The sequence below is a fragment of the Xenopus laevis genome, chromosome 8S (genome assembly GCF_017654675.1).
Source record: "Xenopus laevis strain J_2021 chromosome 8S, Xenopus_laevis_v10.1, whole genome shotgun sequence".
NCBI classification, from domain to species: Eukaryota; Metazoa; Chordata; class Amphibia; order Anura; family Pipidae; genus Xenopus; species Xenopus laevis.
The window spans coordinates 5989737-6006066 of record NC_054386.1 but is presented as its reverse complement, the minus strand read 5'-3'; the positions used below and the strand labels follow the sequence as shown (position 1 = coordinate 6006066).

Below are 16330 nucleotides of genomic sequence, written 5' to 3'. Positions count from 1 at the left end.
AAGGAAACTTCAGCCGAGTTAGGAAAGCCGAAGCGATCCGAGTGCCATCCCACCGGCGATTTATATTCTAGCTGGCAGGAAGGCATTTACCGGAGATTAGTCGCCCAAAGAAGAGGCGGTTTGTCACCACCCTAAAGGGGTTATTAACTTTTAGTATGTTTTAGAATGGCTAATTCTAAGCATTTTTTTAATTTATCTTCATTATTTCATTATTTACCTTCTTCTGACTCTTTCCAGCTTTCAAATGGGGGTCATGGACCCATCTTATAATAAATGATCTTTTAGACTACAAATGTATTGTTATTGCTACTTTTTATTACTCCTTTTTCTGTTCTTCTATTCATTTTCCAGTATATTATTCATATTAAAGCATGGTTGCTAGGGTATTTTGGCCCCAGAAACCAGATTGATGAATTTGCAAACTGTAGAGCTAATAACTCAAAAAACACATAATAAAAAGGAAAAACCAGTTGCAAATTTTCTCAGAATATTGATCACTACATCATACTAAAAGTTAATTTAAAGGTGAACAACCCCTTTTAAATATAAGTGCACTTGAAAACAGTATTTGTTTCTGGGTGAATATGCACTTTAAAGGGAAGGTTCCCCCGTTAAGTTAACTTTTAGGGGCTTAGTAATCAATGGTCGAATTTGAGTTATGTGAAATTTTTTTTAACTTCAATTTGAATGTACTCTCAACTCAAATGGCAGATTATTTAAGAAAAAACTCAAAGGTCTAACATTCGATCGAATAGGAACGAACCTAAAATTAAAGTTGGTGGCTTTAAATTCAAAATTGTGAGTTCGAAATTGTGAGTTTTGACCAAAATAATTTGAATGTACCATTCAAATCTTTTTAAATCTGCCCTTTAGTGGGCCATTTCAAAGCGTCTTTTCAATTGGTTTTCATTATTTTTTATAGTTTTTGAATCGTTTGCCTTCTGAATTTTAATTTTAGAGGGTCACTGACCCCGTCTGAAAGACAAATGCACTGTAAGGCTACAAATTTGTTATTGCTACTTTTTATTACTCCTTTTTGGAATATGAACAGGAGAAGGCCTGGATAAGTATTTTATTCAAGTTATTAAATAATAATATAATTTTCCTTGGATAGTTTGTACCCTAGCAACTAGACTGCTGTAACTGCAACTTTAGAGCTGCTGAATAAAAAGCTAAATAACTACAAATGATAAAAAATGAAAACCAATTGCAATTTGTCTTAGAATATCCCTCTCTACATCCTACTAAACATTAATTTAAAGGTGAACAACCCCTTCAAAAGATATTGTCTAGAAATGCAGAAGTATATTAAGCTGCTGCTCTAGTATGTGAAGTTTTTGTTATTGTCATTTGTTGATGTTTTATTGGTCACCCTGTAATACATACAAGAATAAGTTCACTCTCACCCTTGCAATTCCGATTAAGCTGCCAGCCCATTGGGCACTTGGGCCTTCTTAGAGGGTGACGGCTCTACAGTTAGCGTGTACCCAACAGCATGAATAAATGTTGCTGCGCCCACAGTGTAAAAACTTTTTTTTTTTTTTTTTTACTGTAATCGTTTTAAAATAATAAATGTGGCATGGCCAGTGATAAGCCCATTACATGTAGAAATAACTTCCTGACCAGCTCTGCCTTAAATACTTGTTTAATCTGTCCTCCTTATTATTAACCATAGAAAAAGATTGCCCCTGCTGCAACATCAAAGTCAAGCCAAGGGGATAATGGCAGGGCTGCTGCTCGTAGTCGCCTCGCTGCTATTAAAGCTGCCTTGAAAAACAAAGGAAAGCAGGAGGAGCCCAATGTAGAGGCCCCAGCACTGCCTACCCAAGTTGAAGAAGTTGTGTTCGATGCAGGGTTTTTTCGAGTCGCAAGCCCTGCCAAAGTTGCTAACAGTAAGTGGGATTTGCTTTGTTTTTTGCATGCATAGGAGGGGGGGGGGGGTAGGACCAAACTGAGCATGCTCAAGCCCAAGCCCTGGAGGTTTAAGCTGAAAACAGGAAGTCTGATACAGAAGCCCATGAGTACACAATAGAAGGAAAGAAATGCTGTTTTTCTTTTGACAGAGGACTCAGAGCAGCATTACTTTGAGGGTTTACTGGTGTATTTATATAGACCTTTCTGATAAAGCTTCTTTAAATCACCGCTGGGTGAGCTCCGCCATCTCCACTCCACGATCTATTGGATCCTTTTATTCTCTCTCAATAAAGAGTATGGAAAATACATTTTTCACATCACTCTTATTGAAATGTAGATTTACATTTGTTTTCAGTCCACTCTTTTGTTTCTCTCAGGTTTTAGGGCAAAATGCAGTTCTTCTTGGTCATCCCCTACTCCCCAGCCAATCACAAGCTGTATTCAACAGTCAGAGAATTCCACAGGTGAACAAATGACAGAAGCCACTCCAGCCACTGTAACATCCCCCATCAGGAAATCACTGTTTGAGAACACAGAAGAAGAAAGGTATGATGAGCGTCCTGAGACTTTTTCTTTTGGCTTAATTAGTAAATTGGTTATTTTGAAAGACTGTTATAAATGCATTGTTTAGGCAGAGGGGTCATATGAGTTAAAGCTTGTGTTGAATTTTCATTTAGGTTATAGTTCCCCTTTAATATGCATAATACCTCATTTTCTGCGTGAATCCTATTCGAGATCCAAATATGAATTTTGCACCGAAAGGGTTTCCTTCTCCTTTAAGGTGTATATTTAAAGTCAAGCTGATTTTTATGGAGAATCACAAATCAGTATAAAGGACCTCTGTATTTAACAAAATACCTGTGGTGCTTTTGCTCTGTGCAGGTCTTCTCCTCTCTCTTAGCAAATTATCTTTGTACAGGTATGGGATCCGTTATCCGGAAACCAGTTATCGAGAATGCTCAGAATAACAGAAAGGCCATCTCCCCTAGACTCCAGGTTTCAGATTTTTAGAAATTACTTCTTTTTCCATGTAAAAATTAAACAATACCTTGTACTTGAACCCAAATAATATATCTATATCTCTATATCTATTGGGTTTATTTAATGTTTACATGTTGTTTTTTTTTCCGTAAACTTAAGGCATGTAGATCTAAAAAGACCCCTTATCTGGAAAACCCCCAGGTCCTGAGCATTCTGTTGTTCTATTGTCCTTGTCTGTTTTCTAATTTCAATTATTTGTATGATCTGGCAGGTTAATTGGGTGGGTGGGTGTGGCTTGTGTGGGGCAAAGCTGTGTTTTGTAAGCCAGCACCCTTATCTGACACGTTTATCAATACTCAGCAAATTTTGCAACCAATCAGTGGCTGGCTTTTCAGTCAGCTGCAGGACATTGAGTGCAATAACTTGATTGGTTGATTGCCTTTCTGTTGTTCTTATTGTTTAGACTGTTAGCTGTTGGAACGAACAGAACATCTGCAGCTCTTCTCTTCCACATCAGAGAGTATTTGGCTGGGATCAACAATTTTGGATTCTCTGCAGGCGGAGAATCCACTGCCCTGCTGCCCCCCTTTGTTATCTGAAGGCAGGGCGGATTTTGGAAATGCAAAAATGCGTTTCAGCAGACAAATCCAGAGCAGTAATGGAGGGCCTGACTCTAGACTTTGTAATGTTGTGGGTTGTGTGGGTTTAGTTTGTAATTTTGCAGGTAAGGATTGGGAAGTGCACTAATCCACTGCTCCCAGAGAGACCCCTGTCTTGGAACAGCAGATGCTCACTGAAGTAGCGCAAAGAGGCAGATTAAGCAGGTCCGGGTCCTACAATGGCAACATTTTATGGGTTGGGGTCTGAGGCAGGTTGAATTTTCCTGACCCACACATCACTAGTCAAAGTATCTTCTATTAGCCAATATGGTGCCCAGTTCACCAACTGACAGATATCCATATTACAGTGATCCCCAACCAGTAGCTTATGAGCAACATGTTGCTCTCCAACCCCTTGGATGTTGCTCCCAGTGGCCTCAAAGCAGGTGCTTATTTTTGAATTCCAGGCTTAGAAGCAAGTTTTAATTGTATAAAAACTAAGTACAGCGCCAAGTAGACCCTCTTGTAGACCACCTAGGGTCTACCATGTGTTGTTTTGCTCCCCAACTCTCGCTATTTCTCTTGCCTAGATTGGGGGACACAGGCACCATGGGGATGAAGATCCTGTTGCTTGGAGAAAGGACACTAAAAGGTTAAAGTGGCTCCTCCTCCTCCTGCTCTGGGCTTCATCCCCGCCTACCTCCTCAATCCTCAGTTTTCTTTTAGTGTCCTCAGAAGGAGGATGGACACTTCGTGGCTGGGAGCAATGGTACAGATTTATTCAGTATCATGCCACTACTGGGGGTCAGTGTTTCTCTTCCAGAACCCCTCCAGCCAAGGACTTCTGATCTGAAGATGCTCTATAGCCTTCCCGCTCTACGGAGGCTGCAGGCTGGGGAGCTCCCCCCCCACACTACCCTGGGCACTGGTTCCCGCTCTCCGGAGGCTGCACCAGTAGCCACGACGGAGGGTATGTCTTTTATTGAGCATTCCTGGCTGGCACGAGGAGGTAAGTTAATTCCCTCCTCCCTCCCCCCATTACATGCTGCCTGTCAGCTCTGCAGAAAGGCATTTAGTTTCACTTTCACTGCTACTCTCTCACACAGATTTTCCTAGGCATTTAGTTTCACTTTCACTGCTATTCTCTGACAAAGATTTCCCTAGGCCAGGGATGTCCAAAAGGTAGATGGAATCTACCAGTAGACCTTTAGCTGGTCATCAGTAGATATAAAGACACTGTCAACACACAGTTTGTCTAAATCACCCTCCTGTTTCATGCTTTTTATTTGATATTTATTGATATTTATGTTAAGGTTACAATATACATTTTCTCATGAATCAATATTAAGTAATATTTTCCATGGAACAGAATTCTAACAATGCTTTTATATATGTAGATCATAATGGGACAACAGCACTAAAAGTAGTCCCCGCATTGGTAACTCAGTGCCATTCCCAGCGATCTTTCGCGCCACCATCTGGCGCTGCGTCTATTTCATTGTGCACGAGTCGCTGCACACACGCCTCACGGGCGCCATCTTACTAAAGTACTATACCAAAGCCCGGGAAACCTCTCTGGCGGCCATTTTGGATCCGCATCTCTCTCTCCAGTACTGAGCGTTTCCAGCCTCGCTGTCTCTCACAGAGAAGAACAAGGCACCATTCCTTCCTACCTTGGTGAATAGGTAGTTACACTTCCCTTACTCTTTCTCTAGGGGATTAACACTTCCCTCTCTCTATGGGACCTACTGTGGGGTTTTTCACTACTTCCCTCTGTCTCCACAGATCGCACTCTAAGGGAGAAGTGGTTCACTCCTCTGGACTCCCCTAATATTCCCCAATATCTTACTTACTGGGTTGCACTACATAGTATAGCCATGACGGGCAGGGCAGATGACCAGTCCCTTCCCAAGCAGGCAACTGCATGTACCAACAATGCAATTTAGTATTTGGCATGGGCTACTTGCAGACCTAAATTTGCTAGTGTTTTGGCTGAGCCAATATGTGAAGCCTGTAAGACTGCAGCAGTCACTGCACAATTACAATCCCACACAGCCCTACCAGCCAGCTCTGCGACAGCTACGGCTAATCAAACGAGCTTGGATTCTGAATTGGTGTGCGCTCTATCTCTAGCGGGTCTACAAAACCTAGCCAGAATTCCAGAGACTCTAGATAATGTCCTACAGCATCTATCTACAGAGCCTCACAGACTGGTCACTCAGCAGTCGGCCACAAAGCGACCTCCCCTTTCCCCACCTGTTTTGCCTGATGAACAGGTAGAGGCATTGGGAAGAGGGACAGATCCTATCCGCAGATGAATAGGATCAGGATACCCCTAGATCACAATGAGAGGTCGAGAGCCTGATTCAGGCACACCCCACCTTTAGCAGAGCGAACCAATAACATTTTCAAGAGGCAAAAGAAGTCTTCTTGTGTCTTTCCAGCCTATGAACAGCTGGGTGACATTGTTAAAGCACAATGGAAAACGCCAGACCATAGAGTCCAATTTTCCATCGCTTTACTCAAACTTATCCTTTTACTTTACAGACCTTGGTCTTCACCCCCAGCAGTGGACCCACCGGTCTCTAAATTGTCAAAGACCACCACCATTCCAGTAGTCGATGCGGCTTCCTTTAACGATCCTATCGACAAACGTCTTGAGGGTTTCTGCAAGTCGATTTTTACAGCAGCAGGCAGAACTCTACGACCTATTATTGCCACCCCATGGGTATCCAGGTCAATGGAAGTTTGGGTGGAACAGGTGGCCCAACTCATGGCTCAGAAGACCCCTCCACAGACCTCTTTCTAGCTCCGATAGCGGACACAAATACATAAATTTGCGTAGCAGTCCTGGACGCTGCTAAGCTCGTCACAAGGGCTTCGGCATAATCCATTGCAGCCAGACGTTTCCTTTGGCTAAAAAAAAAAAAAAAAAAAAAAAAAAAAACTGGTCAACAGATCTTACCTTGAAGTGGTCTCTGCTTGGTCTCCCATTCTCGGGGAAAAAAAAAAAAAAAAAAGACTTTTTGGTGCTGAACAGAGAAGGAAAATTCTCAAGCTACAGAGCCAGAGGTCCCAACATGAAAAGCAACAAGCTCCGACCCGCCCCAGATTCCAGTCAAGGCAGAGCACTTCTTGGTCAGGAAGCAGAGCAGCACCTAAGCCCGCACGGGACAAACAGCCTCCGCATGAGGAGGTGCCCACCCCTGAAAGCTAAACCCTTTGGCGGACGCTTAAGTCACTTTCGGGAGGTGTGACGGCATAGAGTACTGGAACCCTGGGTCCTACAGATCATTTCTATCTCATAGAATTCGCTCAGCTACCTCCGAGGTGATTTTCCATCTCAAGGCTCCCTACCACAGAACCCAGGCACTCAGCTTTCCATGGGGTTCCACACGCCCTGACTACCTCCGCGGTAGTAATGGCGGTCCCTCAAGGGTAAAAGGGGCTTCGGTTTCTACTTAAACCTGTTTATAGTACCCAAAAAGGATGGATCTTTTCACCTGGTGCTAGACCTAAAGGCACTAAACGACCATGTAAAGAAGCACCACTTCAAGATGGAATCCATCCAGTCAGTCCTAATGTCCCTGGACATAGAGGATTTCAGGGCGGTGATCGACATCAAAGATGCATACCTGCATGTCCCCATACATCCCAACCACCACTGGGTCCTTCACTTTTCAGTGGCAGGAGAACATTGGCAATCCCTGGCACTCCCCTTCAGACTATCCTCCGCGCAAAGGCTATTCACAAAGGTCATGGCTGCGGCTCTAGAGGACCTGCGACTGCAGGGAGTGAGTGTCATACCATACCTGGACGACCAACTGGTAAAGGCCCTTTCCATGGCACTGGCCACAACTCATCTCCAGACACTAATGCTGTTACCGTGGCAGATAAACTTCCAAAAATCTCGATTCATACCTTCCCAGAGTACAGAATATTTAGGGCTTGATCTAAATTCTTCATTGGGAAGAGCCTTCCTTCCCCAATCCAAGATCACCTCCATGCAGGGGCTCCTGCCATCTCTGCAGAAAATGGATCAGGTACCTTTAAGGTTGCCATGAGAGTGCTAGGGACTATAGTGTCATCCTGCGATTCCATATGCGCAGCTCCACACCAGAGCCATGCAGAGCCTTACTCCAACACCAGAGGAGGAACTGAGCGAACCTAAACTGCAGGATTCCCCTATCAGATCTAGTTTGAACCTCTATCAGTTGGTGGCTTTGACCAACAACACTTCCGTCAGGAAAACCCTTCCCCAATCACCAGTGGACAGTCATCACAACAGTTGCCAGTCTACAAGGTTGGGGAGAAGTATTGGGAGACCTAACAGTACAGGGACGTTGGTCACAGAAAGAACTACTCCCCATCAACATCCTGGAATTAAGAGCAATCTACCTGTCATTGCTCCAATTGTCAGGCAGACTTCAAGATCTACCTGTAAGAATACAGTCAGGCAATGTGACAACGTTGGCTTACATCAACCACCAAGGAGGCACCAGGAGTCAAGCTGCCCTCGCAGAGGCACAGCAAATTCTTCTGTGGGTGTAAAACACAGTACCAGCTATCTCCGCAGTATCCCTGGAGTGGACAACTGGATAGCAGATTTTCTCAGCCGAGAGACCTTAGATCAGGGAGAGTGGAGCCTACACCCAGAGGTTTTTTCAACTGATTCTGGAAAGGCGGGGCACTCCGGAAGTAGACTTAATGGCATCCAGGTACAACAACAAGCTTACGAGGTTCTTCACAAGAAGCAATGACCCTCTGGCCCTAGCATGGACACACTGGTGGTTCCGTGGCAGTTTCACCTAGCATATGTCTTCCCACCACTGGCACTTCTGCCAAGGGTAATCAAGAAGGGTAGAAACAGTTGTAGTGGCACCCTACTGGCCACACCACACTTGGTTCGAAGAGCTCATAAGTTCATCAGTGGACGCACCATTCCACCTTCCAGACAGAATGGATCTGTTATCTCAGGGACTGATCCTTCACCTGAGTTCACCATGGCTGGATTTAACGGCATGACACTTGCAGCCATAATCCTAGCCCGATCAGGAGTTCCAAAAAAGGCCATACCGACCTTACTAAGGGCCAGAAAGCCCGTCTTCGCACGCATCTACCACAGGGTATGGAGGACATTCATATCCTGGTGTAAATCTAAAGCCAAAGACCCACAGTCCTGGGATGAAAGTAGCCTATTGTTATTCCTTCAGGAGGGTTTAGAAATAAGGGCTGGCACTCAGCTTACTGAATGTTCAGGTATCAGCCTTATCTATCCTTTTTCAGCAGCAGCAGCTTGCAATGCTGCCCAACATCAAGACCTTCCTACAGGGAGCATTGAGGATGATACCTCCATACCGTCATACAATCCCTCCCTGGGATCTCAATAGGGTACCTTCTGTATTGCAGGAGCAACCGTTCGAGCCATCGGCTCAATTCTATTAACTCTGCTGACTCTTCAGGTAGTTTTCTATTAGCCATCACTTTGGCTAGACTAGTTTCAAAACTAGCAGCTCTATCTTGTTGTCCACCATTTTTGATTTTTTACAAGGACAAGGCGGTGTTGAGACCTACCTTGGATTCTTCCTAAGGAGTTCCATCTTAACCAGGACCTGCTGGTTCCTTCATTTTGTCCTGAACAAAAAACAAATTTGGAACAGTTACATATGTAGATGTGGTTCGTTCTCTCAGAACATACACCAGGGCTACCAAGAGTAGAAGGAAGCTAGACAACCTCTTTGTCTTACCAGAAGGACCACGGAAAAGCCTTAAGGCATCTAAGGCCACCAATGCAAGATGGATTAGGTCAACAATCTTGAAGGCCTATGAGGTACGAGGTAAGGCCACACCCTTCCGGGTTCAGCTCATTCTACTTCTTCACTCAGCACTTCTTGGGTGGTTCCTCTCCAGGCTTCAGCAGAACAGGTCTGTAGGGCTGCATTGTGGTCATCCACACACACCTTTTCCAAATTCTACAAGCTGCATACATTCGCCTCAGCCGAAGCGAGCTTCGGCAGGAAAGTGTTGCAGGTGGTTATTCCCTGAACACTAGGGGTAAAAAGTCCCGCCCTCATGGGTAGCTTTGGGACGTCCCCATGGTGCCTGTGTCCCCCAATCTAGGCAAGAGAAAAATAGATTTTTGTACTTACCGTTAAATCCTTTTCTCTTGTCCTACATTGGGGGACACAGGCCTTCCCTCCCTGTATTAGTTCATGTTAATATTGATCAGGTAATATCTTATATAATTTTTGTTGTTCAAATACCAACAATTTCAAACAGCAGGTGGTTCATACCGTGCTTAGCTTGCATTGGGGAGGAGCTCCTTCTCTTCACATGGGCAATTGGTAGGGCTCGTCATCTCTTCTTCGGTCAGAAAACTGAGGATTGAGGAGGTAGGCGGGGATGAAGCCCAGAGCAGGAGGAGGAGGAGCCACTTTAACCTTTTAGTGTCCTTTCTCCAAGCAACAGGATCTTCATCCCCATGGTGCCTGTGTCCCCCAATGTAGGACAAGAGAAAAGGATTTAACGGTAAGTACAAAAATCTATTTATTTGAATGTGGCTCACGGATACAAAAAGGTTGGCGACCCCTGCCATATTACATGAATACTGGCGAGGAACAGCAGGCTGCCCTGTGCACACACAAAATCTGTTTTGTCTCTGTATGGAAGTTCTATCTATATATACACACGGGATGAATATTCTAATTGTGTCATTGCCTCCGACATGGCACACTTTTTAACTCCTTGGTGACTTTTACTCCCTAGAAATAAAATATTTGTATCTTTAGTTTACAGATTGATGAAATGCATTCCGTACCTGTTGCTGAGACGGACAAGGCTGCCTGTGTAAGTCTTTATTCCTTTTTATTTTGCGCTCACCATTCATGAATAGTATATTAATCATTAACTACAGTTGTGTTCAGAATAATAGCAGTCCAACATCACTAACCTGATCACTGTTTGTGGTAGAAATTATATTTCTACATGGCAAATAATTTACTAGTAGGTGTAGTAGAGTAATAGAAAACCAACAGACGCAACAGTCATGACCTACTGATGATTCTGTGTCATTGAATTGAGGCTTGTTCCAAATAATAGCAGTGTGGAGTTTGATTAGTCACGTCATTCATTCTGTGAAAAAAACAGGTGTCCGTTACGGCTCTTATTTAAGGAAGGAGCAACTGTTGTGCTGCTGGTTATAGTGTATTTCTCTCTGAATCTGAAAAGAAGTGCAGAAAATGATAGGCTGCTCAACCAAAATCTGAAAGACATGGAAGAAAATGGAAAACTACCATTGGAATGGATAGAAAGAATAGACAAAATGGCAAAGACTCAGCCAATGATCAGCTCCAGGAAGATGAAAGAAGGAGTAAAGTTCCCTGTGATACTGTTACAATTAGAAGACGTCTATGTGAAGCCAAACTATCGGTAAGAAGCCCCCGCAAATTCCCATTGTTTAAAAAAAGACCTGCTGAAGAGCTTACAATTTGCCAAAGAACACATTGACTGGCCTAAAGAGAAATGGCACAACATTTTGAGGACTGATGAAAGCAACATTGTTCTTTTTGGGTCTAGGGGCCGCAGACCGTTTGTCAGACGACCCCCAAACACTGAATTCAAGTCACAGTACAGAGTGAAGAGAGTGAAGCCGGGGGCACAAGCATCATGACATGGGGATGTTTCTCATACTATGGTGTTGGGCCTATTTATCACATACCAGGGATCATGGATCAGTTTCAATACATCAAATACTTGAAGAGATCATGTTGCCTTATGCTGAAGAGGAAATGCCCTTGAAATTGGGGTTTCAACAAGACAACGACCCCAAACACACCAGTAAATGAGCAACATCTTGGTTCCAGACCAACAAGATTGATGTTATGGAGTGACCAGCCCAATCCCCGGACCTTAATCCAATAGAAAACTTGTGGGGTGACATCAAAATGGTGTTTCAGGGCAAAAGCCAGAAATGCAGAAGAATTGTGGAATGTAACAGGTTGTTGGAAGTTGGTGGACTCCATGTAACACAGATGTGCCGCAGTTCTCAGAAACACTGATTATACAACTAAATATTAGTTCAGTCATTCAAAGGAAAGCAAAATCTTGAACCATTTTTCAGTTTATACAGTGAACTGCTATTTTTTTTGGAACAGCCTAACATTCCCTTTTCTTCACTTGCTGTAAAGGAATAACACACATTTGATCATTTTTTCTTCATGTTTTGATTTGGAATAGAATGTGCAGTGTTCCCAAAGCATTTGTGTGTATGGAAATAAGTTATAAGGCTTTTGAGCTTTATTTACTTTTTTTGCACCGAATCCACTATTTTGGATTCAGCTGAATCCTTCACGAAAGATTTGGCTGAATACCGAAGCAAATCCAAATCCTAATTTTCATATGCAAATAAGGAGTGGGAAGGGGAAAGCATTTTTTAACTTTCTTGTTTTGTGACAAAAGGTTACACGATTTCCCTCTCCACCCCTTCTCGGGTTCGGCCGAGCAGAAGGATTCACCCAAATCCTGTTAAGGGCCAAATCCTGGATTCAGTACATCCCTACTTTTTTTTTTTTTTTTTTTAAACACACTGTTATTATTCTAAACAAAACTGTCTTGTAACCCTCTCAGGCCTTTCAAGTAGCCGACCTTACAAAATACTTGGTTCCCACTGAGCATTCCAGTTTCCAGCTGTGTGAGTCTCCGGTACCAGAGGAAGTGGGAATGGCGCCTTCTAGATCGGTGTTTGTGGAGGAGACTGCCGGGATCTCTGTCTCATTTGTGGATGACGTTTTCACGTGTAGCCCACAGACAAATGGTCCTCCAGCACAACCCACATCTCCCCCTAGAGAATCTGATGGAGTTTGTGGCCCTCAAGGTTTGTTCAGTTTTACTAAAGATCATTGAGATCCGTATGACTGTGAGCGCAGTCCGTTTGCTTTAGGTCCTTATACTTCTTTTCTTGTTTTTTCACCCCCAGATGTAAATGCGCTGAATGATCATCTGGACTTCCTGGGAAGCTGTACGCCTTTCAATATGGTAGAGAAGTAACCCTTGTATTCCCAAATATTTTTGCATATACTGTATATACTTTGGTATCAGGATGAAACCACTTGATCTTAAACTGTTCATTTGTTAGAGGTATTACAGTAGCTGTCTCGCCACTTTTGCTGTATTAAACATTTTCTATACAAAGCTCTCCTGTTTGGTTTCTTTCCCTTAGCCACTTCCTAATAAAAAAAATTGTATTGGTAAGCAATGAGTCGTAATGCAGCTTCAAGTAGTTTGATTTAGGAAGCGATTTCATCAGAATGTGTGCTGGTTCATACAAACCTCTTAGCAACACAGAAAATATGTTCATGCCATACATGCTTTAACAGTGGTTCACCTGCCTTCTGTAAAGGAAAACTATACCCCTCAAACAATGTAGGTCTATATAAAAAGATATTGCATAAAACAGCTCATATGTAAAACCCTACTTCATGTAAATAAACCATTTTCATAATAATATACTTATGTGCCATTGGGTAATCATAAATAGAAAATTGCCATTTTAAAAAATAAGGGCCGCCCCCTGGGATTGTAGGATTCACGGTGCACACAAACCTACCAAACAAACTATACATTTTAGGTCACATGAGCCAATTAAAAGACAGTTGTGTCTTTTGCTTCCACACATCTTCCTGTTACAGTTAGAGCTGCAGTATTTCTGGTCAGGTGATCTCTTCCTGTTACAGTTAGAGCTGCAGTATTTCTGGTCAGGTGATCTCTTCCTGTTATAGTTAGAGCTGCAGTATTTCTGGTCAGGTGATCTCTTCCTGTTACAGTTAGAGCTGCAGTATTTCTGGTCAGGTGATCTCTTCCTGTTACAGTTAGAGCTGCAGTATTTCTGGTCAGGTGATCTCTTCCTGTTACAGTTAGAGCTGCAGTATTTCTGGTCAGGTGATCTCTTCCTGTTATAGTTAGAGCTGCAGTATTTCTGGTCAGGTGATCTCTCCCTGTTACAGTTAGTGCTGCAGTATTTCTGGTCAGGTGATCTCTTCCTGTTACAGTTAGAGCTGCGGTATTTCTGGTCAGGTGATCTCTTCCTGTTACAGTTAGAGCTGCGGTATTTCTGGTCAGGTGATCTCTTCCTGTTACAGTTAGAGCTGCGGTATTTCTGGTCAGGTGATCTTTCTGTTACAGTTAGAGCTGCAGTATTTCTGGTCAGGTGATCTCTTCCTGTTACAGTTAGAGCTGCAGTATTTCTGGTCAGGTGAGCACACAGACCTTAACAAAATGGCGGTTCAAGGCAAGAGATGTAAAAGGGCAATATTTACTTAAATACAGTATATATTCCAGTTTGATAAGATTCTTAAATATGCCACTTAAATTGATATAAACTATCTGTTGCTCAAGTATTCATTTTGGGGGTTTAGTTTTCCTTTAATTTCCTTGTATTTTACCATATCTGTTGATGTGTGTATAATGTATGCGAGAACAAGCTTATGTACACAAATAAGCAGCTAACAAACGCAGGCAAATGTCTACCAAATAAGTAGCCATATTTATCATGTCTACTGCCTATAGGTTAGTCCAGTCCTGTATGTTTAATATCACCTATGTTGGATCAGCACTGTGTTTGGAGTGGGCAATCTTGGACTGTGGCCGCTGTTTAGACAAGGAAAGTTTGACTCACTGGGGTTGATAATTTGTATGTGCTTCCCTCGTAATTCTAATTGCTAACCTGGGACCTTTTTATTTAAAAAAAAAAAAGCACCTGACGGATACTTTGTCTTGGCACAATGTTCCTTTAATTTCCAGGTGATATTTTATTCTGGCACCTGAGCAATATATATTAATGACTCACACACTGTATAGTAACATTTCTGACTTTCCTATACTGCAAGGGATCCCTGAGAGAATGAATGAACACAGAGCCGCACACACTCTCATTATGCGGTTGGGGAGCTCACCCCATTTACTGCTTCAGCAGAAGAATCAAAGTTTTTTTGAGGGGGGTTTACTAGACTACTGTAACTCTCTTTTAATTGGCCTTTCCCTCCAGAGACTGTCACCTCTCCAGTCCATAATGAACACTGCCACGAGGCTCATACACCTCAGCAACCGCTCCTCCTCTGCCTCGCCATTCTGTCAATCCCTACACTGGCTTCCGTTACCTTTCAGAATAAAATTCAAAGCACTTCATAACTCTGCTCATCCTACATCTCTGATCTCATCTCTCTATACTCACCCAACCGCTACGCTCCTCTACTGACCTGCTACTCAACTCTTCATTACCTCCTCACATGCTCACATTCAAGACTTTGCAAGGGCTGCACCCCTCCTCTGGAACGCTCTCCCACGGTCTGTCCAACTTTCTCCCAACTTTTCTGCTTTCATGAAATCTCTTAAAACACACTTCTTTCGAGAAGCCTCCCCTCACTCTGCTTAACTACCAAACGCAACACCACATACAGTACCACATTTCTCACCCACTTAATTCGATCCTGCCCACACCCACACCTTATGTCTTATTCTCTTCCCTTAAGAGTGTAAGCTCTTTTGCACAGGGCCTTCCTCACCTTTTGTACCTGTATTGGTTGTGATGTATGTAACTCCATATGTTCTATATATGTAATTCATGTGATTTAGTTGTATAAACACATTTACTTTACAGTGCTGTGCAATATGCTGGCGCTATATAAATAAATGTTGATGATAATAATACCTTTGGTGAAGCAATAAATGGGATAAGCTCCCCAACTGCATAATGTGAGTGTGTGCGGCTCTGTATCTACAAATGCTCAGGGACCGGGTCAGCGGACAGTCGGCACTAGTGATTGGCGAATTTGTCCTGTTTCGATTTGCCGCAAAATTAGCGAAATGGTATTTTTGACACAGATGACAATTCGTGCTGACTAGTGATGCCCAATGTATTCGGCAGGCACAAATTTGCGTGTCTCGCCGCTGGCAAATAAATTTTGCAAATTTGTCGGCGACAATTGATGCACATTAAAATCAAGGGCGTCCGTTTAATTGGCGTCGGAACTGTCACTGGCATCTGAAAATTCTGACACCGCTGAATTTTCACTGCAAATTTGCAAATGTATTCGCCGGCGGCGTAACGCGCAAATACACTGCGAAATCACGCCTGGCGAATAAATTCGGCCATCTCTAGTCGGCACCACCAGTGCAGTGTTTGAAACAACGAGGACTTTGTACATAAATACCTGAGAACAGCCCAGGGATCCAAGTTTATTAAAATCATAACATAAATACAAACTGTAGCTCTTGCTTTCCACTTTTTAATTCACATTTTCTCTTTTTCAGGTGAATCGCGCTACGTTTAAATGTGACGCAGTTACTACGGGCGACGATTTGATGGTGTTTTCACCGCTTCAGAAGTAAAAGAAGACGCAAAGGTCTTTAAAGCGGAAGTATTGGACTCCTGAGAATGGAAGAGTTTCACCAGATGAGCCTATTTATTCTGAGCTATTGAGTCTGTCAATGAATTGCTTGGGCGACTTTTAACTCTCTCTATAAACTGTATTATATTTTATTGCTACAGCAACATTTTACTTTGAAAACAGTATTTGTAATATTTTTGCATTTAGTGTGTGCGACTGGAATGAGACAATACACAATGTGTTGATCTAAATCACGAGCAAGACATCTTTCATGAGATTTTTATTTTGCAATAGGTTCTATTAAGATCCTCTGTATTTGTTGATGGAAGATGTGAATTTTTTAAAAAAAAATCTTTTTTTTCTTTTCTTTTTTTAACTTTTGTATTTGGAACTGACCAAAGTGTTGCTGAAAAACTGTTGTAAACACTGTTACTTACTTAACCGTTGTTTTTG

General features: G+C 42.7%; 1 protein-coding gene across 3 annotated transcripts in view; it reads left to right on the top strand.

The window, feature by feature from the left end:
• dlgap5.S (discs large homolog associated protein 5 S homeolog) overlaps positions 1-16128 on the top strand; it is a 33462-nt gene extending 17334 nt beyond the window's left edge. For all 3 annotated transcript variants that reach the window (XM_018232268.2, XM_018232269.2, XM_018232267.2), the window contains 6 exons: positions 1676-1892; positions 2292-2460; positions 10283-10340; positions 12120-12366; positions 12469-12527; positions 15801-16128. In XM_018232268.2, the coding sequence (XP_018087757.1) occupies positions 1676-1892; positions 2292-2460; positions 10283-10340; positions 12120-12366; positions 12469-12527; positions 15801-15878 (828 nt within the window). In that variant the 3' untranslated portion in view covers positions 15879-16128. The remainder of the gene's footprint in view (positions 1-1675; positions 1893-2291; positions 2461-10282; positions 10341-12119; positions 12367-12468; positions 12528-15800) is intronic.
• Positions 16129-16330: the final 202 nt, after the last annotated feature.